Raw genomic sequence first — 25,543 nt, forward strand, 5'->3', positions numbered from 1 at the left:
ACCAGTAGAAAAAGGACAACTTCCATTCAAAAGTAGACACTCTGATCCCTGGGGATACATTCAGTGGAAAAGCAGTCAGTGTCCTGGTTAAAGATGGCCCAGTGAAAACAGCATAAACAACTTCCTCTCCTGAACACTGCGCGGCCAATTAACTGGGAAGCCAGTGGCAAAAGGGCTAATGTTGCAGTGGGAATTTGCCTTTTTTGTACAGAGGAACTACTGCATGAGAAGTTTGTTGCTACTTATGTATTTGAATAAGAGAGCATTGCATTGCATTGCACTGTAATCAAAGTGAAATGGATACTAAATTATGTCTATTTGGGAATCTCATTGCTTAGACAGTTTCCTAACTAGGTCATTCATTTATGTTCAACTCTATCAATCTCTTTGTAATCCAGTCACTGGTGATTTCACACTTATAAATCATTACCATACATCATTAATCTACTCCAAAGTGGTTTTCCATTGCAGGCAAGTCTGGCACACACATCTTTTCCTTTTTTTCTTTTCTTTTATAAAATATTGAGTTTATTAGAAAATCCCCTATGTACATGGTATTCTAATTATAACGTTATCATACAAAAATTGTAAATCAGAGGTACAGTCATAATTATTTACTTAATTTATTCCATTCAAAACATCAAACTCTATGATTATATTAACAGTTAATCCATTACTCATAATACAGGCAAAATTAATTAGAAAATAGATAAGATATGATTAAGATTCCCTTTTTTTTTCAAAAAAAGGAATTCTATACTTCTCAGTTATATTTGTCTTATTCTGTGATATGATCAATATTAATAATCAACCATTAAACCCTTCTTTAACCAGTTAATTCTATTAATAAAAGGAAAGAGGAAAACCTTAATAATCCAACTCCTCCCTCTAAACAAGGTTAACTTGTACAAATTATATAGATATGAATTGAATAATGACTTTTGGATACCAGTCAGAGAGTCTCCAGAGCATCTTCAAGTTGTGATGATAATCTATGAACAGGCCCCACATGTTATCAAATTCCAACTTTACATCTTTGATGTTGTATCTAATTTTTTTCCAAACTTAGGTAAGACATGTCATTAACCATTGAATACAAATGGGTGGAGAGTTAACTTTACATTTTATCAGAATTGCTTGTTTAATTATCTGCAAGGTAAAAGCTAAGATTTTCTTTTGTGTTGAAGTCAAGGATATAGCCTCTTCTTGAGAATAACCAAATAAAGCAATTAAAGGGCATGGTTCTAATTTGATCTTAAGAATCACTGATATTTTTATTAAATATTTTTGCAAAATTTTTCTAAATTAGGGAACTCCCAAAACTTAGGAATCAATTAAGCTTCAAAAATGTTATACTCATCACATAGTGGATCAATGTCAGAATAAAAACTAGATAATTTAACTTTAGACATGTGTATTCTATGCACCACCTTAAATTGTAACAAAATGAAGACTCATTAATCAAATTAAGAATGGTATCCCAGGCCTCATCTGAAAATGATGCATTCAAATCATGTTTCCAATTATTTTTAATCCCAGCCACTGAAGCTGGACTCAAATCCATCAAGTTATTATAAATAATTGATATTAATCCACCATGGGAAAGTTGCAAATTGAAAAGTAAATCGAGAATTTTTTTTGTGAATTCAAGGAAAATCAGAAAGTTTGGATTGAACAAAATGCCTAATTTGTAAATATCTGAAAAAAGTGTCTATAAGAAAGTTTAAATTTTTCTGTCAATATTTGAAAAGAAGCAGAATATTTGTGAATGAAAAGATATTTAAATTTTTTAATACTTAATCAAAACCATTCCTTGGCCTAACAAAGAAGGTTGAAAAAGATGATCATCTATAATAGGACCAGCAAGGGAAAAACTATATATATGAATACTTCCTAAATTGTGCCCATATTCTCAAACTTTGCCTCATTATCAGATTTGTCAATTTAGAAAAGGATTTTTAAAAATTGCTAACATTTTTTTAGAAAAATTCAATTCCATTTCTACCCAAGAAGGGTAGTCAACTACTTTATCAAAATGTAATAATAAGAGTAAATTGCATATATTGACTGCCCAAAAATAAAATCTAAAAATTGGAAGTGATAATCCCCCATTCCCTTTTGTCTTTTGGAGATTATCCTTATTTATATGAGGTTGTTTTCCATATCATATATATGAATAAACAAATCCAATGAATTAAAAAGGATTTAGCAATAAAAATTGGTAAAGATTGAAAAAGATACAAAAATTTAGGTCAAATGATCATTTTAATCAAATTGATACGTCCAATCATTGCAATATATAAGGGTGACCATCCTGATAATAATACTTTAGTTTGATTAAATAATACCAAAAACAAATTCAATAGGTTTTTATAACTCCTAGTAATTGTAATGTTCAGATATCTAGACCACAGCCTGTCTCAGCTAGATGTGAGGGCTGCGGGCTCCTGGTGTCAGGTTTCTGCTTCAAGCATGGCGCATTCGGCGGCACGTTACAACTAACAGATATTTATAAAACTATCGAAATTAGTAGTAAACAAGATAAACCTTATATATTACAAGATAGAAATTGCAGAAAGGAAAAAGTCCTCCATGGTCACGGATAAACCATGAATTAAAAAAAAGACAAATTTCTCCCCTTCTAAAATGGTTCAAACTACCAACTTAATAGAAACTCAGATTCAAAAAAAACCCCTCAGAACCCTTCTATTTCACAATGGTATTGACTCCCTTATAGCAAAGAAGCTTAAATCATTCCAAGCTTGGCTGTGAGGCAGAGGCAGAATCATGGTCAGCCAAAACTCCCTGGGCTTCCACTTCAGTGTTAAGAAATCTCTTCTGACCATCCTTCAAGATGATCCTCAGTCATGCCAGATACAATAATGCCAGTTTAAAACCTTTTTTGTAAAATTCCAACGTGACCTTGTCATATTTTTCTGCATCTCGATCACCTCCAAGCAAAAATCTTTAACAAACCTGATAGGTTGGTCCTGTTAAATCAATTTTTTCTTTCAAAGAGCCTCTCAGATGATCCTTTCTTTTTGCTGGAAATAATGTAAGCAAACAATCACTTATCTTGGACAGCCTCCAGAAGATGACTTAGGAAATGGTGCACAATGTGCTCAGTCGAGTAAAGGATCCACACCCAGAAGATCTTTTCCAAACATCTCGATAAATTGTTTGGTGAAAAATTGGATAGGTGACTGCCCTTTCTCAATGTCTTCTTTTAATCCCAAGGTACAGATATTATTACATCTGCACTGGCCCTCCAGGTCAACCAGGCAAGAGATTAACTTTTTATTGCTGGCAACCATTTCTTCCACAATATCTTCAAGCTTTCCCATCCTGTAGTTCATAGAGCTCACACCAGTTTCCATAATAGTCTCCACAGCATTCAGGCAACATTCTAATATTGGAACTGCTGCTAAGGCTTTGTTAAGCTTGACCTCTATAATCGCTGTAGACTTGTTTCATGGCTGCAGTTAATTTTTTTGCAATTTCTTAGGATTGAATCTTCATCATTCTGGAGACTATTTCAATAATGGAGGTTGGCTCCTATTTACTTTCAGCTTCCTTGGTCTATTTCATTGTCTTGGCTACTTTTCTAGACATTTTCTTGGTAGCTGTAGTGTTAACGAACAGTTAGACACTTTGGTATAAAAAAAGTTGAGTTTAAGGTTGGAAGAGCTCATAACTACCATTCCCTACTCCATGTAGTTGCCAGCCAGAAATCCCATTGTTCCTTGATTGTTGTGTATATTGCAGTAATGAATCAGATACACAAATGGAATATTAACAAAATATTTCCTTATTTAACATCACAATATTTTTCTGATACAAAATTAAATATTGTGAGGAATTTTTATCCTTCATATCTTACACAAAAGTACTGATGTCTTTATCTGATGTTTATAGTAACCTTTGTGCTAAAATTAGAAACCACAATATAATGGAGATTATACAACCCTGAAAGGAGGATGAACAGAAACATTTTTAGCAATTACAGGAAGTGCCAAGATAGGGATCATCTCAATGAAAAAGTACAACTTTGTCAATCCACTTGCTTTCTGTCAGTACGATTTGAATTCCTGAAATCCTTGGTGTACTTCTCAGGTGGACATCACAACAAATTTCCACTGATGTGACCATGATTTATCTATATTAAAATCAGTTCAAATGAATTCTTAAATAAGTGGTGAGTTTTCCATTACTGCAAATCATTATACTTGCAAACCGGAGGCATTGCTTTCCATCTGTGACTGTTTCATTCTCAGTGCAAGGAAAACAAGCTATGAATCATATCTTACACCCTAAAACTTTTCTAATTGTGGTGAAGGAGATCTGTGTCCACAGAGAAACAATTACTGAGCTGCATCACCTCTTTGGAGAAAACCAAGACACCATTGTTTGCACATTGAAGTGACCACAGCCATGTTGCAATCTTTTTAATGGATATCAGCAATAATAGCTAATCAAATGTGCAAGATAGATTAGATGTATTATTTTCCTTGGTCAATTCATTCATTTACAACCCCTTATAAAAAGCAGTTGAACAGCAGGTTGAATATACTGCTGCACAATAGGGTCCAATGAGAATTGTCTTCACCTATCCGGCCTCTCCTTCTAATTCAGGCCCCCATGTCCTGGCAACATTCTTGTGAATCTTTGCTGCACTTTTTCCAGCTAAATAATATCTTTCTTTTATCTGAATGACCAGAACTACACACAATTTTGGATGATTTTAATTAAAGGGTGACCATTTTTAAATTGTGGCATTGTTCATCTGTAAGTCATTGTAAGTGAGCAGTATGGACATGGGTGAATATGAAGGGACAAGAGAGTTGATGATTGCTGCTTCTCTCTGAAAGCAGCATTCCATGTAGATACTATATTTTCGATGGTGAGGAGAGTTTTTCCTGTAATTTACTGGGTTGTGTCCATTTTTATAAGGTTTTCTGCTCAGATGTATTAGTTCTCCCCTACAGGCCATTATACAGCCAGTCAGCACCCTTTCCATTACACACCTGCAGAAGTTTGCCAAGGTTTCCGATGTCATACCAAACCTCCACAAACTTTTGAGGAAGTAGTCGCAGACGTATTTTTCCAGATTCAGACCTCTCAATTTTATTGCTTTTCCTATAACCTCTCTTACTCCTCTCCTTCCAGCCCCCTATCATCCATTTTCATTCCCCTCCCTTGCCGTTTTCCTCCACTTCCTAGACACATATTTCATCCACTGGGTCCCCTCCTATGTCTGGTTCTAATTGCCTTTAATATCTCTTTTTAACAGATTTGATTATCATCTTTATTTTTCAGACGGCAGCACTGGTAGTCTACCCTTCTGTAGATGTTCCTACCTCCACCCTCCTCAACTTGGTTATGACTGTTTTTTTCTCTTTCTACCTAACACCCACCTGCCTCTGTATCCCAGCTCCACCCTTCTTCCTCACGTAGCTCTAATGCAAATCACCATTCAGTGGTACCTTTCACTCTTTGGTCCCTGTATCACACTTGGCCTCACCTCCTTATACTGCCTACCATTCCACTGCATTCTCAGCCCTAATAAGGGGTTTCATCCCGAAACATCCACAAATCCTTTCCCCCTTGGAGGTGCTGTTTGACCTTCTGAGTTGTGTCAATAGTTCTTTTATGTTGAATAAGGTAATGTGTTTATCAATTTTAGACCAAGCCTAGATAAATGATTTTAAATGGTGTGAGGCGAGGAACAATAGATGAGAAGAGATTTTGGTTCTCAGAAAATATATCCAAACTAATTAGCAGGAGAAACAGTAATTAAAAGGCCAATTTCAATTTTAAATTTAATCCTACAGCACGGTAAAAGTTCCTTCTGATCCATGAAACCATGCAGTTGAGAGCCCCCAATTAACCTATCTATCCTATATGCTTTGTAGGATGGGAGGGAACTGGAGCAGCCTGAGAAAACTCTTGCAGGGATGGGGAGAATGTACAAACTCCTTACACACAGTGCTAGATTCATACCTGGATCGCTGGCATTGTAACAGTATGCTATGTTAACTGTGGTGTCAAATGATGTATTGACCTTTATTATGGTTTGAAGAACAAAATGACGGAAACTAAAACTATATGAAAGTACGATTAGAAACCATTGGGAGCACTGCATTGATTTATGGACACCATTCCTCAAGATGTTTTGTTTGTATATGGCAGGTTCAGATAGAGCTGGGAGGATTAAATTATGAGGGCAGAGCAGATTGCATTGGTTTTGCTTCAGTATGTAAACCTATGGAGTGATTGAATGGGTAAAAATGATCGTATATTTGGACATCCAAGGGCTGATTAAGGATAGTCACATATTTTGTGTATGGTAGATTATGTTTAATGAATCTTATGGAGTCTTTTGAAAGGTTACCAAGAAAGTAGATGAAGGAAAGGCATGAACTTTAGTAAGGCCTTTGACGAGGTCACACAGGAGGTTAGTTCAGAAGGTTCAGACACGAAGTATCCATAGAGAGGTTGCAAATTGGATTTGAAATTTTATGAATAGGAGAAGACAGGGAGTGGTAGTGGATGAATGCTTCTCAGACTGGAGGCCTGTGATTAGTGGGGTCCCTCAAGGATCAATTCTGGGACGGTTGTTATTTGTTGTCTATATCAATGTCCTGGATGATAATGTAGTAAATTGGATCAGCAACTTTGCTGATGACACTAAGATTGGAGGCGTTATGGCCAGCAAGGGAAGTTTTCAAAGGATCTGGGCCAACTGGAAAAAATGGACCAGAAAGTGCAGATGGAATTTAATGCATCCTAATGTGAAGTGTTGCATTTTGGAAGGACAAACCAAGGTAGGACATACATGGTAAATGGTAGGGCACTGAGGAGTGTGGAGCAGCAAAGGGAATTCAGATACATAGTTTCCTGAAAGTGGCATCACAGGTTGACAGGGTTGTGAAGAAAGCTTTTGACATCTTAGCCTTCATAAATCAAAGTATTGAGTACAGGAGTTGGGATATTATGTTGAAGTTGTATAAGACATTGGTGAGGTCAAATTTGGAGTATTTTATGCAGTTCTGGTTGCCAAACTACAGGAAGGGAATCAGTAAGATTGAAAGAGAGCAGAGATTTACTAGGATATTGCTGAGTCTTCAGGAGTTGAGTTGATTAAACAGGTTAGGACTTTATTCCTTTGAGCATAGAAAAATGAGGGGTGATTTGATAAAGGTTTACATAATTATGAGGTGTGTAGACAGAGTAAATGCGTGTAGGCTCTTTCCACTTAGATTAGGAGTGATAAATACAAAATGACATAGCTTTAGGATGAAAGGGCAAAGGTTTAGGGGGAACATTAGGGGAATCTTTTTCACTTAGAGAGTGGTGGGAGTGTGGAATGAGTTTCCATCTGACGTGGTAAATGTTAGCTCACACTTAAGTTTTAAGGATAAACTGGATAGATACATGGATGGGAGAGGTCTGGAGGGTTATGGAGTGGGTGCATGTCAGTGGGACTAGTAATATGATGGTTTTCAGCATAGACTAGAAGGGCCAAGTAGCCTGTTTTCTGTGCTGTTGTGTTCCATGGTTCTAATATGCTGAAACTTAAACATTGCCTTAAAAATCAGGGTCATCCTGTACAAAGAGTATAACATTCTTACCTTGATGATGAAGTTGAAACCCCGCAGCCAAATTCCACTGGCTCTGACACAATCTGGTGCATGCCCGTTAGTTATTTGTGAAGTCTCAGCACTCGTCCGTGGGGTCCATCCACCCAGTTCAATTGCTGTTGGCTCTGTACAGGCTTTAAATGGCCTGTTTTAGGAACCAACGGTGGTTTAACCATATAACCATTAACGGAGCGGAAACAGGCCATGTTGGCCTTTCGAGTCTGCACCGGTTCACTGATTTTGTGTGCCCTCTTCAGGCATTGGTCCCGATCTTTTTTATTTTAAAAAAATTGAAATAAAATTTAAACCTTTAAAAAATGATTTGTTATTAAAATATTGTGATTCGGCTTTTAACAGGATCAAGTGGTCAGTGTTAAGAGCCAGATTTGCAGGGCCAAAGCCAACATTTTAGGTGGAAATTCCTGGATCATCCTATACATGAGTCTTCTTATACAATGGCATATATGGTAGCAAATGATGGAATCACTCAGCAAGTCATGGTTATGTAGGGTTGTATGCCTGTGTGGCAGCTCACCACAAGGCAGGCGAACTGGCCCCGCTTGTAAGCCACGCGGCAGGGCAGCCGGCCAAAATGGCACCTTCGGGGTTGTTCCCTTCCTCCCAGCACGGGGCTCAGAAGCCCACGCTGGGGGACCACGTGATGCCCGGGTGACGTCAGCACCCTCCAGTGCGGTTCTCAGCCAGGTCCGGGCTGGAAGTATAAGTACAGCCCAGCAGCCTGCAATAAACTAGTCTGTTCACTGAGCTCAACCCGTCTGGTTGTGTGTGTTATTGCAGGAGCAGTGTAACTGCCGCTACAATTGGTGACCCCGACTGGTTCAAACATCTTTGAACCCATCATGAGTGAGCTTGGGATCAGCGCTATAGTTGTGAAACTGCCTGAATTCTCGGTTCAGGAGCCGGAGACCTGATTTGTCCACGCAGAGGCTTAGTTTCACCTCCGCCAGATTTAATCCGACACGACCAAATTCTACCATGTGGTCGCTGCCCCAGACCAGGCCATTGCCAGACGCATGCTGCACCTCATTCAGCATCCATCCGCCGAAGACAAATACGAGACCATCAAGCGAGTGCTTACCAGATCCCTCAGACTATCCAGACACTAGCGTGACACTCGGATGCTGCACCTCGACGCCCTGGGGGACAGGTCCCTGATGGAGCTGATGGATGAGATGCTCACGCTCATAGGTGAGCACACCAACTGCCCACTCTTTGAGCACATTTTCCTCGACCATATGCCCAGGGAGATCCGGCCGCTCTGAGCTTCACCGACCCGAGGAAAGTCGACCAGAAGGCCCAAGAGCTATGGCTCACACGATTCCCAGAGGGCTCAGCAGTCCAGCAGGTCATGAGGCACAGGCATGACCATGCCAAGCCCGCCACTAGTGCTGCAATAGAGCATCCGGCCCCTGCAGGTGCCCTCAAGAGCATAACCAAGGACACAGTATCCGCTCCAGGCCTCTGCTTCTTCCACCAGCGCTGGGGAGCCAAGGATCGGAAGTGACGTCAGCCCTGCTCGTTCCAGGGAAATGACCAGGCTGGCTGCTGTTAAAGGCTACGGTGGCTGGCCAAGGACACAGCCTCCTCTACCTGCGGGACTCAGTCAGCAGCCGGTGGTCCCTCGTTGACACTGGAGCCAAGATCAGCATCATCCCGGCCATGGCCGTCGATCCAAGAGCTGACCACGTTGACCTCCCCTCCGTGCGGCCAACACAACAGCAATCTGGATGTATGGAGACAAGAAAGTAGACTTCCAGATTGGCCAACAAAATTTCGCGTGGTGGTTCACTGTCTCGTCCCTCCCGACTGCCATCCTGGGTGCAGACTTCCTCCTCGCACACGGGCTTCTGGTGGACATTCGAGGTAGGTGCCTGGTGGACGCCTGTACCTTCCAGGCTGATCACCTCGACACCTTGTTCCCGACACTCATCGAGCCAGTTTTCCACTGCCTCGCCGTGCCATGGGGTGTTCCACCACATCCCCACCCAGGGCCCACCAGTTCATGCCAAGGCACGACGGCTCCCACCTGACAAGCTCCAGGTGGCGAAGGAGGAGTTTTTGCACCTGTTGGAATTGGGGATCATTCGGCGGTCTGACAGCAAGTGGGCCTCGCCGCTCCACCTAGTCCCAAAAGCCTTTGGCGGCTGGCGTCCCTGCGGAGACTATCGACAGCTCAATGAGGCAACAGTTCCTGACCGTTACCCTGTCCCTCACATCCAAGACTTTATGACCAACCTGCACGGTGTGATGGTTTTCTCCAAGGTTGACCTGGTGCGTGGATATCACCAGATCCCGGTGCACCCTGAGGACATACCCAAGACAGCCATCATCACCCCCTTTCGCTTGTTCGAATTCCTACGCATGCCGTTCGGGCTCAAGAACGCTGCTCAGACCTTCCAGCACCTCATGGACTCTGTAGGCAGAGACTTGGATTTCGTCTTTATTTATTTGGACGACATCCTCATCGCCAGCAAGGACCAAGCGCAACACAAGGCCCACGTACGCACCCTTTTCTCCTGGTTGGCCGATCAACGCAGCCAAGTGCCATTTCGGGAAAGAGTCAATGCAGTTCCTGGGGCATACCATCACGGCCGAAGGAGACAAGCCCACCACTGCAAAGGTCGCCGCTATTAGGGAGTTCCCATGCCCAGACAGCCTCAAGGGAATGCAGGAGTTTGCGGGTATGGTCAACTTTTACAACCGCTTCATCCCAGGTGCTGCGCGCATCATGCAGCTGCTATTCGCCTTCATTGCAACCAAGCACAAAACACTCGCTTGGAACCCAGAAGCCTGCACCGCATTCAAAGCCACCAAGGACACCCTAATGAAGGCCACCATGCTCGCCCACCCGCACACCGACCTGCATATGGCACTCTCTGACGATGCCTCTGCCACAGCCGTCGGTGCCGTCCTGGAGCAGCAGGTGAATGGACATTGGAAGCCATTGGCATTCTTCAGCCGCCTGCTCCGCCCGCCGGATCACAAGTATAGTGCCTTCGACCGCGAGTTACTGATTATGTACCTGACGGTGCAGCATTTCCACTATTTTTTGGAGGGGAGGACTTTTACCATCTTCACCGACCACAAACCCCTCATCCAGGCACTCGCAATGGCAAAGGATCCCTGATCAGCACGCCAGCAGCGTCACCTCTTCTTTGTGTCGGAGTTTACCACTGACATTCGGCACAAGGCGGGGAAGGACAATGTGGTTGCCAATGCACTCTTGCGACCGGCCATCTGCACGCTGACGCCCGGCCTTGACTTCAACCAGCTTGCGAGGACCAGGAAGCAGATGAGGAGACGAGGGCCTTCAAGACCGCCATCGTGGGCCTGCGTTTCCGAGACCTCCCGACTCTGAGCGGCGAAGGCACTATCCTGTGCGATATCTCCATGGGCACCCCACAACTGGTGATTCCCAGCAGTGGCGCAGGCAGATCTTCCATCACATCCACGACCTTTCACATCCGTCCATCAGGTCCACGGTCCGGATGGTGGCAGAATGGTTCATATGGCATGGGCTGCGGAAGCAGATTGCAGGTTGGGCCAGAGGATGCACCCATGGCCAGACATCCAAGGTGCACAGGCACACCAGGGCGCCCGTACAGGAGTTCAAGCACGTCTATGAACGGTTCAGCCATATTCACGTGGACATCGTCGGGCCTTTACCCGTTTCCCAGGGCAACCGTTACCTGTTTACGATGGTGGACTGCACCACTCGCTGGCCTGAGGCGATCCCGATGCCAGACGCCTCCACCGACTCCTGCTCCTGAGCACTGTTGCACGGTTGGGTCGCCCGGTTTGACGTCTTGGGTCACCTCACCAGCGATCGGGGCGCCCAGTTCAAATCTGCACTCTGGGCACAGCTCCCCAACAGGTTGGGGATCCAGCTACACCGCACCATGGCCTACCACCCACAGGCCAATGGACTAGTCGAACGTCCGCACCGCCACCTTAAGTCAGCACTCATGGTCCACCTCACCAGTCCCGACTGGGTGGACGAACTGCCTTGGGTGCTCCTGGGCATCCACACCACTCCCAAGGAAGATCTGCAGGCGTCATCTGCTGAGCTGGTCTACGGTGCACAGCTGGCACTACCTGGTGAGTTTGTCAACGCACCTTATAATCCCCAACGGTCACCACACAAACTATTTCCTCACCTCAGGGCACGCTTAGACTCATTCGAACCCCCACCACTGCCCAGGCATGGCACCCGCCTGTCTCACATTCCCAGTGAACTGCTTTCTGTGGAGTATGTTTTCGTTTGGCGGGACCCGACCGCAGCACCTCTGCAGTGCCGAACAAGGGGCCGTACAGGATTGTACAGCGTTCCAGCTCCACGTTCACACTGGACATTGGCAGCAGGCGGGAGCTATTTATCGTGGACAGGTTGAAGCCAGCGGATCTCGATACCACTGAGCCCTTGGTCATAGCCCAGCCCAAGAAGCGAGGTTGTCTGGCGAAAAAAGACATTAGCGCCGGTTCTGGGGGGGGGGGGGGGCTGTGTGGCGGCTCACCATTAGGCAGGCAAACCGGCCACGCTTGTAAGCCAAGTGGAGGGGCAGCCGGCCAAAATGGTGCAGTCGGGGTGTTCCCTTCCTCCCTGCACGGGGCTCAGAAGCCCACACTGGGGGACCACGTGATGCCCAGGTGACATCAACGCCCTCCAGCACGGTTCTCAGCCAGGTCCGGGCTGGAAGTATAAGTACAGCGCAGCAGCCTGCAATAAACTCGTCTGCTCACTGAGCTCAACCCGTCTGGTTGTGTGTGTGTTCTTTCAGGAGTAGTGCAGCTGCCGTTACACCTGCACATTTTGATTAGAGGACTGGAGAACGCTGTGTTGACAGGTTGTACTGTTCAATCAGATGCTAATAAACTCAACTTGACTTGTGACATAACAGTAGAGGAACTGCTGCTGGAATATTATTTTGTGTTTTCTAATCGCTGTAGTTTTTCTTGTGTTGGGTGAAATCCACCACCATGATGTTGTAATATGGCACTTTCCAAAGTGCACTATGCAGAGGGTCAACCTGAAGGTTGGGCAGCTGCCACCATGGGGAACAGCCACAAATTTGGGGCATCCTGCCATTGTACATGCACCAAGGGGCTGAAAACCTGGGTAAATACTTACTGGAATTATCATAATTCAAAAGAAAAATACATATTAATCTGATGCTGCACAGATCTTCAATCGGAACAACGTGAATGGTGAGATGTAAATGCCACGGAGAAATGCCCCATGGATCTCCCGACTATTCGGGACCATTCACAGAGTGCACTTCCCGTCACTGATCACAAGTCGAATGGAGATGTTATCTGCCTGTTCTCAACCTAGCGTTTTGCCCCTTCCAGTCGGATGAGGCACATGCAGAGAGCATTTCCCCGCTGCAATAACACGTGTTTAAAACCAGTTTGGAGCATCATCAACGGATTTGACAGCGTGGAAGTGAGTTGCGGTGAACCCGTGCAAACTGGGCTCCCTCCCGCCCGCCCGGAGGCTACGGCTCCTCTCTCTGGAACGCGGCCTGGAGCTCGAGCTACGCTGCTCTCACGACAACGGGGCAGTAATGGCTGCATCCCCAGATGACGGGTTCCCCTTTCAAGGCCTTTTACCGAAAAAAGAGACTGGCGCTGCATCTTTCCTGTCCCGGTATCCCGAATACGACGGCAGGGGGATCCTCATCGCTATCTTAGACACGGGAGTGGACCCCGGAGCTCAGGGACTTCGGGTAAGGCCGTAAGCGTGATCGGAGGCCTGACGAAGCCTCGGGCTCCCGTGCAGAGCTCCTCGGAAAGAAGCACCTCGCGTGAAAGCTTCCGTGATTGAAGCTGTTCGGCCAAAGCCATTTACCGTTTCACTGCAGCAGATTCTGACCATTTTATTAATTTATTAAAAGCCGATGTTATCGCTACATTTTACATATTGAAAATAGTATCTGATTATTAACAACCTTCGAGACCAAAGCTGCTTTCAGGTGGCCAGAATAGCCGAATGCGGCTGTCGGGAGGCCCCCTGAAAGCGGAAAACCTGCCCCCCCCCCCCCCGGAGCACTTACTCAACCCACCTCGGGCAGGTATAATCTCCACTTCCGAGCGCTCCTCCTCGGCACCCGAAAGCAGCAAGAGCCCCTAGCAGGGGGCGGGCCCTGTAGCCCCGCGCCAGCAACTTCAGCCCCATCCTCCTGTGGCGGGGTGGGGGCTGTCAGATGGCTGCCCCTGCCCTCTCCCTGCTGCGAACCTGAACGTCCCTTCGCAGACGCCCGCAGTATTCTCCGGACAGTTCCACCTGAAAGCGGTTTTAAAGTGACCAACACTGAGTTGAGCACCTTTTGATTTGTAGATTTTACTCTTCCTACTGTTACGAGTCAGAGGACCCCAAAAACCCACCAGCAATAGCTATTCACCACGACAAAAGGTTACTTGCACAAAAGTTGCTTTTAATTATCTTTGAACATGAAAATAGAGTCAATCTTTAGCTTATCTCTATTGACAATTAACCTACTTAGCCCCCTTCTAATTCTAACCGCAGGTGCGTGTAATGTTTATGCAAGTTTCAGCAAAGTTCTTTGGTTCACAGTCCAATCTTGTACAGGTACACAATCCTTTACCTGATCATCTAAAATCTGGAAAGCTCCAAAACCTGGCATTTTTTTTCCTGGTGCTGGCACAGTGGAGGAAGGGGGTGGGGGGAGAGAGAGAGAGTGCAAGCGTAGTGAGACTAGGTTGGGTGGTGGGGGGGGGGGAAGATGGCAACGCGACTCGGGTGGGTGAGGGGGAGAGAGACGGCAGTGCGACTCGGGCGGGCGGGGGGAGAGAGACACGGCAGCGCAACGCGGGTGGGCGAGGGGGGAGAGAGACTGCAGCGCAACTCAGCTGGGCAGGGGGGAGAGAGCAGCGCAACTTGGGTGGGCGGGGGAAGAGAGAGACGGCAGCGTGACTGGAAGGGGGTGGATATGGCAGCACAATTTGGGTGAGCTTAAATCTGGGGTAGCTGGCTTTTGAAATCCAGAAAAAAATGAAATTCGAAACACACTGTCCACTGAGGATTCCAGATAAAGGATTATGTACCTGTACAATGCACAGAAGTTAACATTAATAAAGTTCACCAGGCTTTGGTGTTTTAACAGGTACGTGGTCACACTCAGAAGGGTTTTCAGAGAGAGAGTTTTTCTTGCTTCAGGTTACCACAGAGTTCCTTTCTGTTTCTCCTATTCCAAGGGAAACACCAGACAGCAAGTCCTCTCCTTTGAAGAGGCCGTCTTCCAAACCTTGCCAGCTTGTCCTGCTCGGACAAACCTTTCCCAATTTATCTCCCAAACACCTGTATATACTCTGTCACACTACTAATAACTCAGTAGAGTAATATTTTCCTGTCACCCCACTCGTTGATACTTAAGAACAATGTTATAACTTCAATGACCCTGACTCAGTTATGAGACACTATAATTTTTTTAATTTCCTTTCCCTTTCCAACTTCTCCACAAATATATCATTTAAAATGATTTATTGTCTTGTATGGTCAAAGTCAAAATTCCTTTATTGTCAAGTACATGAATAAAATGTTTACTTTCCATTGCCCATAAGTTCACACAAGGCACTTTCAAGTGGCCAAAATACCCTGATGTAAAGCCGCATATTCTACCCCTATGCGGTTGTCAGGAGGCCACCTGAAAGAGCAGGAGGCTCCTCCGAGGTGTACCTTTCAACCCTCCTCTGAGAGGGATAATCGCCAAGCTCTGAAGTCCCCCGAGGCACCTGAATGCAGCCGCCTGAAAGCGGCTGCTAAGGGGACGACAATCAGCTGGCAAGCACCTGACAGTTCCCCTCCCCGGTGCCTCTGCCACCCCGACGCGGGACGTCAGCGCTGGGGCAGCTGCCGTGGGACGTCAGGGCTGGGACAGCCTGTGCTGGCTTCCCCAGCGCTGACATCTCAAAGGGACAGGAGCTGGAGTGTGCTCAGAGTTGCTTCCAGTGCAGCTGTCCCTTTCAGATGGCCAGCGCTGCACTTTTAGTGCTGCCTCCTGAACGACCATTCCACAGGTCTGAATCCGCTTCTGCAGGTGTATTCTTGGCGGAGAATAAACCTGAAAGTGGCTACAGAGGTGCTACTAGTCCAGTCAGTACCCCTACCAAAAAGAGAAAGAGAAGCAAATGAGAGTCTCTTCAGAGATATTGAGTGTGGGTGGAGTCTCCTGCACTTTTGTAACCTCTAGCTGCAGGATCTTCTGTTTGTTTCAGTGTAAACCTGATCTCCAAGCATCCAAGTCAACCTTGTCTCCTGCTTCTTAGCCCCCCAATACGATTAAAAAGTTGTTGATGCCCAAGGCCCTTTAGGACCACTGTTTGCTATCGGAACACTAATGAATCCCTGTAACTGGTGCCAACCAGCTGTCTTCAAGCAGCAGGCAACCTGGTGTAAGTCCTTCAGCCGCCAAGATGCTCGCTGGTTCGCTGCTGTGATCTCTTACCTGGTTAGGTCTTCTAGGTGGCTCCCTCTCAATGGCATGCTGTTCTCCTGCTTATAAAAGCTTGTGGTCGGATGGTTAGGATTGTAGAGAGCACAACGTTGTCACAGCGCCAGCATTTGGGGTTAGAATCCATTGTTTATAAAGAATTTGTACATTCTCCCTGTGTCTGTGTAGGTTTCGTCCAGGTGCTCCAGTCTTCTCCCACATTTCAAAAAGTGTTGTCAGTCATTTGAGTGTAATTGGGCAATACAGGCTCATGGGCCAAAAGGGCCTGTTAGCATACTTTGTGTCTAAATTTAAATTATTTGCCTTAATTTGTTTCATCTCACCTTGTAAGCACAGATTTATTTTAAATGGTTTACATATGGTTACTCTGCTATGGAAACAATATTCTCATATTTAATTTAATAATATCTAAGCTTTATGCAAACTAGTTCTGCTTCAAAGTACTCCAGAAAATCTTACATCTTCTGTCAGAGGTCGATGTAGATCTTTAATTATTGCATTCTGCCTTATTTGATCCTTAGCAGTCATCTGATCAAAAAGTTTTTGATTGTGTACTGTAATTAGTCACATGAGCATCTCAATCTAATTAAAATTTACAGTTATTTATGATATTTCTATTTTGAATTACATGCTCTTTAATAGTCTCTTTAATCTTTTATTGCTGGCAGGTGTCAGTGTTCTCTGTTAATTGGAGACCTGATTTTGAGTGCAAGGTTGTTGGTGTGGCATCACTCCACAAGCTGATCTATCTCCCTCTTGTAGCTTCCTCATTGATGTTGTGATTCTGCCGACAACTGTGGTGTCATCTGCAAATTTCTAGATAGAATTGGAATTGTGCCAGGCCACGCATTCATGGGTGTACAGTGAGTAGAGCAGTGAACATGCTGCTCCTTTTGCAACCTGAGTGGAGACAAAGGAGAACACATTTCTGGTCTGTTGCCAAGAAACAGTGCCTCAGAATTTGAGCTCCATTTGTTGCAGTCTTCTCTTCCCTTACTTCCCGCCATCCCATTGTTCACTTGGCCAGGGTAACGGAATATAACTTCATTCTTGTCTTAACAGAAACTAAAGAAACCTTAACTGATCAACTTGGTGAATTGTTTAGTGCCAGTCCGTGTGTTTTTGCATGCTCTAGTGTTTGAAAACTGTGCTAACCAGAAGCTAAACCACCCCTGTTGAAAGGACTATTGAAGGAGGAGCAGAGTGATAGTGTTAGGATCACTTGTGTGGCAGTGATCCACTGAGAAGGTCAGAGGGGTTTGGCTGGGCAGTGTTGGGAAAGAAAAAGAATGGATTGTTGTGACTAGAGTTTAATAAAGGAAATTGATTTCATGGTGTGCTGGAATGAAAGAGTTGCATTCTTTGTTTATATGCTGTTATATCTCAGTATTCTAATAATGATGAGGATAAACCACTTACTGTAGTAGTTGTGAAGGTCAAACTGGAGATCCCCCTTTTTTTATTATTAATAATGCACCAGCATAGTTTATGATTCTTGAAGCGCGCTACTCTACCCTTGGAGTTAGGAGTCAGAAGACGAAGTACAATTTACTTGTGGAGCATCTTCAAGAGCAGATTGTCTATGAAGTGGAGGATGTCTTAGTGGATCCATATGGTAATCTTCCATGCTTAAGGTGGCTATTCTACGGCATACTCAGCTATCCAGGGAGATTTGTATTGCCCAATTACTAGTTGATGGCAGCCTAGGTGACAGGTAACCATCACAGATGTTGAGGAGGCGCAGGCTAGCTGGAACAGACCCTGTCAAAGGCGATTTTTGGAAGCACAGGTTCCTTTGATGTTTACCTTTTTGAATATTTTATTTTTTATTTTATCGACAAACACTACCAAGTTATCATCACAGATAAGCAATTAAATGTGAATCATTAATACATGTTCCAAATATGACCCATATCTCCATATCCACCCACCTCCAAACAAACCCCTAATGAAGAAGAAAAAGGAAAAAAGTAAAAGAAAAACAGGAAACAGGAGAAAGAAAGAGAAGGAGCTATCTAGATCTGAAATCCAATTCAACAAAGAGGCCCAATTATTTTTATCTAAATTTCAATAAAAGGAAGAAAAATAAATAAAGTATCTTATTTATTAAGTATTCAACCCTACATATTGTAATTAAGGTTCCCATACCTGCATAAAATATTGTATTTATTCCTTAAGTTGAAAGTAATTTTCTCCAGTGGAGCACAATTATTCATTTCAGTATTCCTACAGGCTATTTCCAAGAGAGGATCAGACTTCCAGGTAATTGCAATACATTTCCTGGCCACTGCCAATGCAATTTTAAGAAACTCTAATTGATATTTGGACAGCCTCATTTTAGGTCTTGAGTCTGTAATATTTCCTAAAAGAAAATTCTGTATTTTAAAGCAATTGTTTCCCAATAATTTGATTTAATAAAGCTCTTAAGTTTCTCCAAAAAGGTTTTAATTGGAACATGACCAGGTGGAATGTTAAAAAAGTACCTGATTCTTCTCTGCATCTAAAACATATATCTGAAAAATTAGGATTTAATTTATGTACTTTTTGCAGTGTAAGATGTAGCTGATGCAAAAAATTATATTGCACTAGTCTATATCTTACATTGATTGTGTTAGTCATACATTCGTAGCACAAGTTCGATCAGGTCTTGTCATCAATACTATTATTCAAGTCTGATTCCCATCTTTGCTTTGATCTAAGTAACTCCCATTTGGGAGTACCCTTTTGGACTAAAAATTACATAACTGATATGAACTTCTTTGTGATTCCCTTTTGATTTAAAATCTCTATTTCACTGCATTCTGGTAATGTCATAGTCAGACCTAATTCTTCTCTAAGAAAAGTTATTAATTGAAAGTAACAAAAGATTGCATTGTTATAAATATTGTTTTTTTTTATTGTTCAAATGACATTAATTGCCCTTGTACATAATCTTCAACATATCTGATCCCTTTATGGGACCATGTATGTAGAATTAAATTATACAAAGTTAGAGGAATTAGTTTATGCTGAATCAAGGGCATTTTTGGAGTAATTTTTTTCTTGTACCAATTAAATTATTCATTTTACACCAGATACTCAAAATGTGTTTTATTATTGGTGCTTCTTTTCCAGCTATAATAAAATTAACAGCCCATTTATATATAAAATCTTCTGCTACTCTTTCCTTGACTTTGTGCAGTTTGATGTTTACCTCTTCATTTTCAAAGGCATTTGGTGAGTGTCTTTTGAATGTCTACTCTCAATCAGTTGGCAGATCATGCCAACCTTGTTATATCCATGACCTCCACATTAAAGATAGAGGGATTGGTTTCTTTCTTTAGTCAGCAGGAGCAAATGGAATTGGAATGACCGCTGGCTGCACCATGTGAAGTGCCAGCACCTTATCAATCAAAGATGATTGTGTTGGAGCAGCAAGTTGCAGCACTTACTATGCAGGTCCAGGCTTTGGGCATGCAACGGTATTCTTTCAGTCCACCTGGTTTGAATCGTGGTGGTCGAGGATGTGGTACAAACGACATATTTGTTGGAAACTTCGAAGATTTGGTGCTCCTGCCTGGTCCTGCCAGTCACCTTGTGACTTTTACAAATGGCAGCCAGGAAACGACCAAGCCCAGCAGTAGTGGCATCTGCTGCCCGTCTTTTCTTCAAAGATTGTTTCTCGGATGTTCAATTTCTTGTTGATTCCAGTACAGGTACACGATCCTTTATCCGGACATCTAAAATCCGGAAAGCTCCAAAATCTGGGAAGTGGGGACTAGCGGTTGGGGGAGGCGGCCAAGGGATCACGGCCAGGGGAGACTGTCAGGCGGCCGGGGGAGGCGGCTGAGGGACCGGCGGTTGGGGGAGACAGCCAAGGGACCGGCAGTTAGGGGAGACGTCCGGACGGCCGATGGGCCAGAGTGTGGGGGAGGTGGCTGAGGGACCGCGGTTGGGAGAGACGGCCGGGCGACTGGAAGGGGTGGGGATGGATATGGCAGCACAATTCGGGTGGGCTTTCTGAAATCCATAAAAATCCGAAATTCAGAACACACTGTCCCCCAAGGGTTCCAGATAAAGGATCGTGTACCTGTACAGAGATTTCAGTGGTCCATCCAACCCCTGAAGAATGCAGACACCCTAATAATGTCATGTGTTCTTTCAGCTGTGAATGATTCTCATATTGAAATTTATGGCCAGAAGTCACAAACATTGGATTTCGGTCTCAAGAAACACTTTTGGTGGGTTTTCACATTTGTAAATGTGGGAAATTCCATTTTGGGAGCAGATTTCTGGTCACATTTTTCTTTGTTGGTGGATTTGAAAAATTGCTGTGTCGTGGACCACAACTCTTCTATGCAAGTGAGCTACATGTGTTGTCCCTCAAATGTCAGCTGCTGACGAGCCTTCAACCGGCTTCTGCCTGTTCTGAGCCGTGCTCAAGGGTTCTCCCCACCTAGTGACCCCATTGTATCATCATATAGACATTTAACATGCACCATATAGAGACTTGGAGTCCTCCAGTTGCAGTACAGGCATGTAGTTCCCCCGGACCATCTTAAAATAGTGATATCGGAATTTGATCCCATTAAGAGTTGAGCATAGTCCGTAGACCTGACCACTGCTGGACTTCACCATTGCATATGGTTCCAAAAAAATCTCCTGGGGTATGGTGGCCTTGTAGTAATTATCATGCCTGAACAATTCTACGAAGTCTGACCGATACAAAATTCCCAATTTACAAAATTTCTCGGCAATCTTCCACGCAAACATATTTTTGAAAATAGATCTAGTATGTGTTTGCTTTCAGATTCCAGTTAAGCCTTCAGATGTCGTGAAGATGGCAGTGTTTACCCCTTTTGGCACGTTTGAATTCCTGCAAGTGCCATTCAGTGTACGGAAGACATTCCAGCAATTTATGGACCACGGCCTCAATTTTGTGTTTGTTCATATCGATGATATTCTCGTTGTAATTGTGGATGAAGAGGAGCACAAGCGCCACTTTATCTCATTATTTCAGAGGCTTGATGAGCTTGGCATTGTGATCAATCCCAGTAAATGTGGATTTGCTGCTGCTGATCTTGTATTCTTGGGATATAGAGTTATGCAGCATGGTATTTTGCCCAATGAATTGAAAGTGCAAGAGATTTGAAAATTTCCTACACCAATCAAGTTTGGCTAATTGTGACATTTTTTAGGCATGATGAATTTTTATCGCTGATGCCTGCTGAATTCTGCTGCATCTCTATTATCCCTTATTGCACAACTTAAAAGATCTGATAAGTCTGTGTCCAAAAGGCAGTTAACTTTTGAAGACTATGCCATGCGGGCTTTCAACGATGTAAAGAGTGGGCTTGCAAATGTTGCAATGCTTGCACATCAGAAGCCTAACACATTGCTCTCTTTTACCACAGACACATCTATCAGTGTTGTGGGAGCAGAGTTAGAATGATGCATTCATGGGCAATTGGAATCTTTGACATTTCTTTTCAGCCAAGCTGTCATTGGCTCAGGCAAAGTACAGTACATTTTGTTGACAACTCTTGGCCGTCTGTCTCACAGTGAAACATTCCTGCTTTTTATTGGAAGGTCATCCTTTCACTATTTATATAGACCATCAGCCTCTTAACGCATACCATGAGTACAAGCACACATCTCTACTTGCCTAGAGAAATACGACACCTGAATTTTATTTTACAGTTTTCATCAGACATATGGCACATCCAAGGAAAAGCAAATACTCTGGTCAATGCTCTGTCCAGGTGTGACATTGGCAGTAGTTGTATGAAAGGAGTCATCGATTTTACCCACATGGCTCATGCATAGAGCACCGATTCCAATCTCATCTGGTATCATTTGATCAACTCTGGTCTCCATCTTCAAGAAGTGACCCTTGATGAAGCAAGTGAAAAGTTATTGCATTTTTTTTCCCTTCCCTCCCCACAGGAATGCCTACCCTTTTTCAGCTGGTGGCTTTGAGGAGGGAGATTTTTAAGTCTCTTCACTATCTATTGCATCCTGGTAAAAGAGTATTGATCAAATTAGTTATGGAACATTTTACCTGTCCTCGTTGAATGGGATGTTGGATTATGGGCAAGGACCTGCTTGCTGTGTCAATGCTCTGAAGTCTTTAGACACACAAAATCCAAGCTATGGGATTTTGTTATCCAGATTCCCATTTCCAGCATGTGCACCTAGAATTGGTAGGCCCACTTCCACCATCTCGAGGATACAATCATCTGCTCATATGTGAAGACCTGACTACCAGGTGGCAGGAGGCCAATCCTATCACTAACATCTTGGCAGAGACAGTCGCTAGGGCCTTTCAATGTTCTGGTCACTATTACCACTGATCATGGATCTTAGTTTGAGTCAGCCTTGTTTCAAGCGCTCACTGATCTTCTGGGCACTACCTGTATTTGCATTACGGTTTACTATCCACAGGCCAACGGCCTCGTTGAACATTTACGTCGGCAATTGAAGACAGCAGGTGGTCTACATAGGGTGAATGTTTACTCATGGTTCTCCTTGGCATGTGCACTGCTGTTAAGTCTGATTTTGAATGTTCAGTGACAGAGCTAGTATATGGCACTACATTGACCTTTCCAGGCAAGTTTTTGAATCCAAGACCAAGCACAATGCTCTGATCTGACTAGTTACATTGATAGTCTTCGGGAAAACATGAGATTACTCCTACAAAGCAAGCATCACCTGCATCATCTGCGTCTGAGCCAGAATCCAAGGGCTGGTTACACCCTTGCCAGTTGGATCGAGCATCACCTAGTCTTGCACTATCATATGAGGTTGGGCTGAACTGTCAGCCCTCCAGACCATTATGTAGCGGGACAATTCCAATCAGTAGCTTCCTTGCATGGCTCGGAATCTGGGGTGGGGGTTGCAGTTCCAGGAGGAGGAGAGTGATAGCTTTAGGATCACTAATGATCTAGTGAGAGGGTCAGAGGGATTTGGCTGGGTGGGGTGGTGTTTGGGAAGAAAAAGAATGCATTATTGTGTCTAGAGTTTAATTTAAAAAAGTACTGGAAGGAATGAGAGAGTGCATTCTTTATTAGTTTGAAAGCTGTTATAAATCAGTGCTGTATCATTATGCTGCTGCTGGCCAGAACTGTGATGGCAGTTGCTCAAGTAATGTCAGCAATCATTGACAAGTTGATGCAGATCATATGCCACTGTGAGAGAGAGAAAAATATATTAGTGGGCCTGATATGGTTATTTTGACATTTGTAAACTGCATGAGTTTTTCAAGCTTTGTTGGGACCAAGGAAAACTGCCTCAGGACCTTCGTGATGCCACCATCATCACCCTGTACAAAAACAAAGGTGAGAAATCAGACTGCTCAAACTACAGGGGAATCACGCTGCTCTCCATTGCAGGCAAAATCTTCGTAGGATTCTCCTAAATAGAATAATACCTAGTGTTACCGAGAATATTCTCCCAGAATCACAGTGCGGCTTTCGCGCAAACAGAGGAACTACTGACATGGTCTTTGCCCTCAGACAGCTCCAAGAAAAGTGCAGAGAACAAAACAAAGGACTCTACATCACCTTTGTTGACCTCACCAAAGCCTTCGACACCGTGAGCAGGAAAGGGCTTTGGCAAATACTAGAGCGCATCGGATGCCCCCCAAAGTTCCTCAACATGGTTATCCAACTGCACGAAAACCAACAAGGTCGGGTCAGATACAGCAATGAGCTCTCTGAACCCTTCTCCATTAACAATGGCGTGAAGCAAGGCTGTGTTCTCGCACCAACCCTCTTTTCAATCTTCTTCAGCATGATGCTGAACCAAGCCATGAAAGACCTCAACAATGAAGACGTTGTTACATCCGGTACCGCACGGATGGTAGTCTCTTCAATCTGAGGCGCCTGCAAGCTCACACCAAGACACAAGAGAAACTTGTCCGTGAACTACTCTTTGCAGACGATGCCACTTTAGTTGCTCATTCAGAGCCAGCTCTTCAGCGCTTGACGTCCTGTTTTGCGGAAACTGCCAAAATGTTTGGCCTGGAAGTCAGCCTGAAGAAAACTGAGGTCCTCCATCAGCCAGCTCCCCACCATGACTGCCAGCCCCCCCCACATCTTCATCGGGCACACAAAACTCAAAAGGGTCAACCAGTTTACCTATCTCGGCTGCACCATTTCATCAGATGCAAGGATCGACAATGAGATAGACAACAGACTCGCCAAGGCAAATAGCGCCTTTGGAAGACTACACAAAAGAGTTTGGAAAAACAACCAACTGAAAAACCTCACAAAGATAAGCGTATACAGAGCCGTTGTCATATCCACACTCCTGTTCGGCTCCGAATCATGGGTCCTCTACTGGCATCACCTACGGCTCCTAGAACGCTTCCATCAGCGTTGTCTCCGCTCCATCCTCAACATTCATTGGACCGATTTCATCCCTAACGTCGAAGTACTTGAGATGGCAGAGGTCGACAGCATCGAGTCCACGCTGCTGAAGATCCAGCTGCGCTGGGTGGCTCACGTCTCTGGAATGGAGGACCATCGCCTTCCCAAGATCGTGTTATATGGCGAGCTCTCCACTGGCCACCGTGACAGAGGTGCACCAAAGAAAAGGTACAAGGACTGCCTAAAGAAATCTCTTGGTGCCTGCCACATTGACCACCGCCAGTGGGCTGATATCGCCTCAAACCGTGCATCTTGGCGCCTCACAGTTCAGCGGGTAGCAACCTCCTTTGAAGAGGACCGCAGAGCACACCTCACTGACAAAAGGCAAAGGAGGAAAAACCCAACACTCAACCCCAACCAACCAATTTTCTCCTGCAACCGCTGCAACCGTGTCTGCCTGTCCCGCATCGGACTTGTCAGCCACAAACGAGCCTGCAGCTGACGTGGACATTTACCCCCTCCATAAATCTTTGTCCGCGAAGCCAAGCCAAAGAAGAAGTAAGCTGCAAGACATGGGTCTGGGGATTTTGGTAAATGTGAGAGACTGAGGTGTTGCATGTAACTTGGGTTATTTGTTAGTTTCCGGCCATGAAAGAGATTGTTGGTAGATGGGTGATTTAATTTAATTTAGATTTAACTTTAAGCTTAGCGATACAGTTTGGAAGAAAGCCCTTACAGCACATGAAACTGGCCCAATTAAATTTGTGGTGTTGTATCCATTTCCTTGGCATCCGAGTTCATGCACCCATTTTAATTACTGTCTCTTCCTATTGTTTAACAAAGATCCTTCAACTGCTTTCCACCTTGTCCATCAATGCTTTCAGAGTCATGTTGGAAAATCGAAAGTACCTGCTCTTATTCATGTTTTTCTGTAAACTTTTCTGTGAAATTTATCATTGATTTAAGTAACAGTGACCCTATGTTTTAGGAGGTAGAGACTGGCTTGAATCAGTTTGAGTGAAATTTGCAGTAGGTTAGTACTGAGATAATGACAATAAAGTTG

At 44.2% G+C, this 25,543-nt stretch overlaps 1 protein-coding gene across 6 annotated transcripts in view; it reads left to right on the forward strand.

Annotated features, from left to right (window-relative positions):
* Positions 1 to 12,698: 12,698 nt before the first annotated feature.
* The window catches only part of tpp2 (tripeptidyl peptidase 2), a 149,438-nt gene continuing 136,593 nt past the window's right edge, over positions 12,699 to 25,543 (forward strand). For 2 of the 6 annotated variants that reach the window (XM_069890665.1, XM_069890666.1), the window contains exon 1: positions 12,701 to 13,387. In XM_069890665.1, the coding sequence (XP_069746766.1) occupies positions 13,226 to 13,387 (162 nt within the window). In that variant the 5' untranslated portion in view covers positions 12,701 to 13,225. Of the gene's footprint in view, positions 13,388 to 25,543 lie in introns of all 6 variants that reach the window. The other 4 variants (XM_069890670.1, XM_069890668.1, XM_069890669.1 and 1 more) reach the window with 4 other exon arrangements.

The sequence above is a fragment of the Narcine bancroftii genome, chromosome 7 (assembly GCF_036971445.1).
Source record: "Narcine bancroftii isolate sNarBan1 chromosome 7, sNarBan1.hap1, whole genome shotgun sequence".
In the NCBI taxonomy this organism is placed as follows: Eukaryota; Metazoa; Chordata; class Chondrichthyes; order Torpediniformes; family Narcinidae; genus Narcine; species Narcine bancroftii.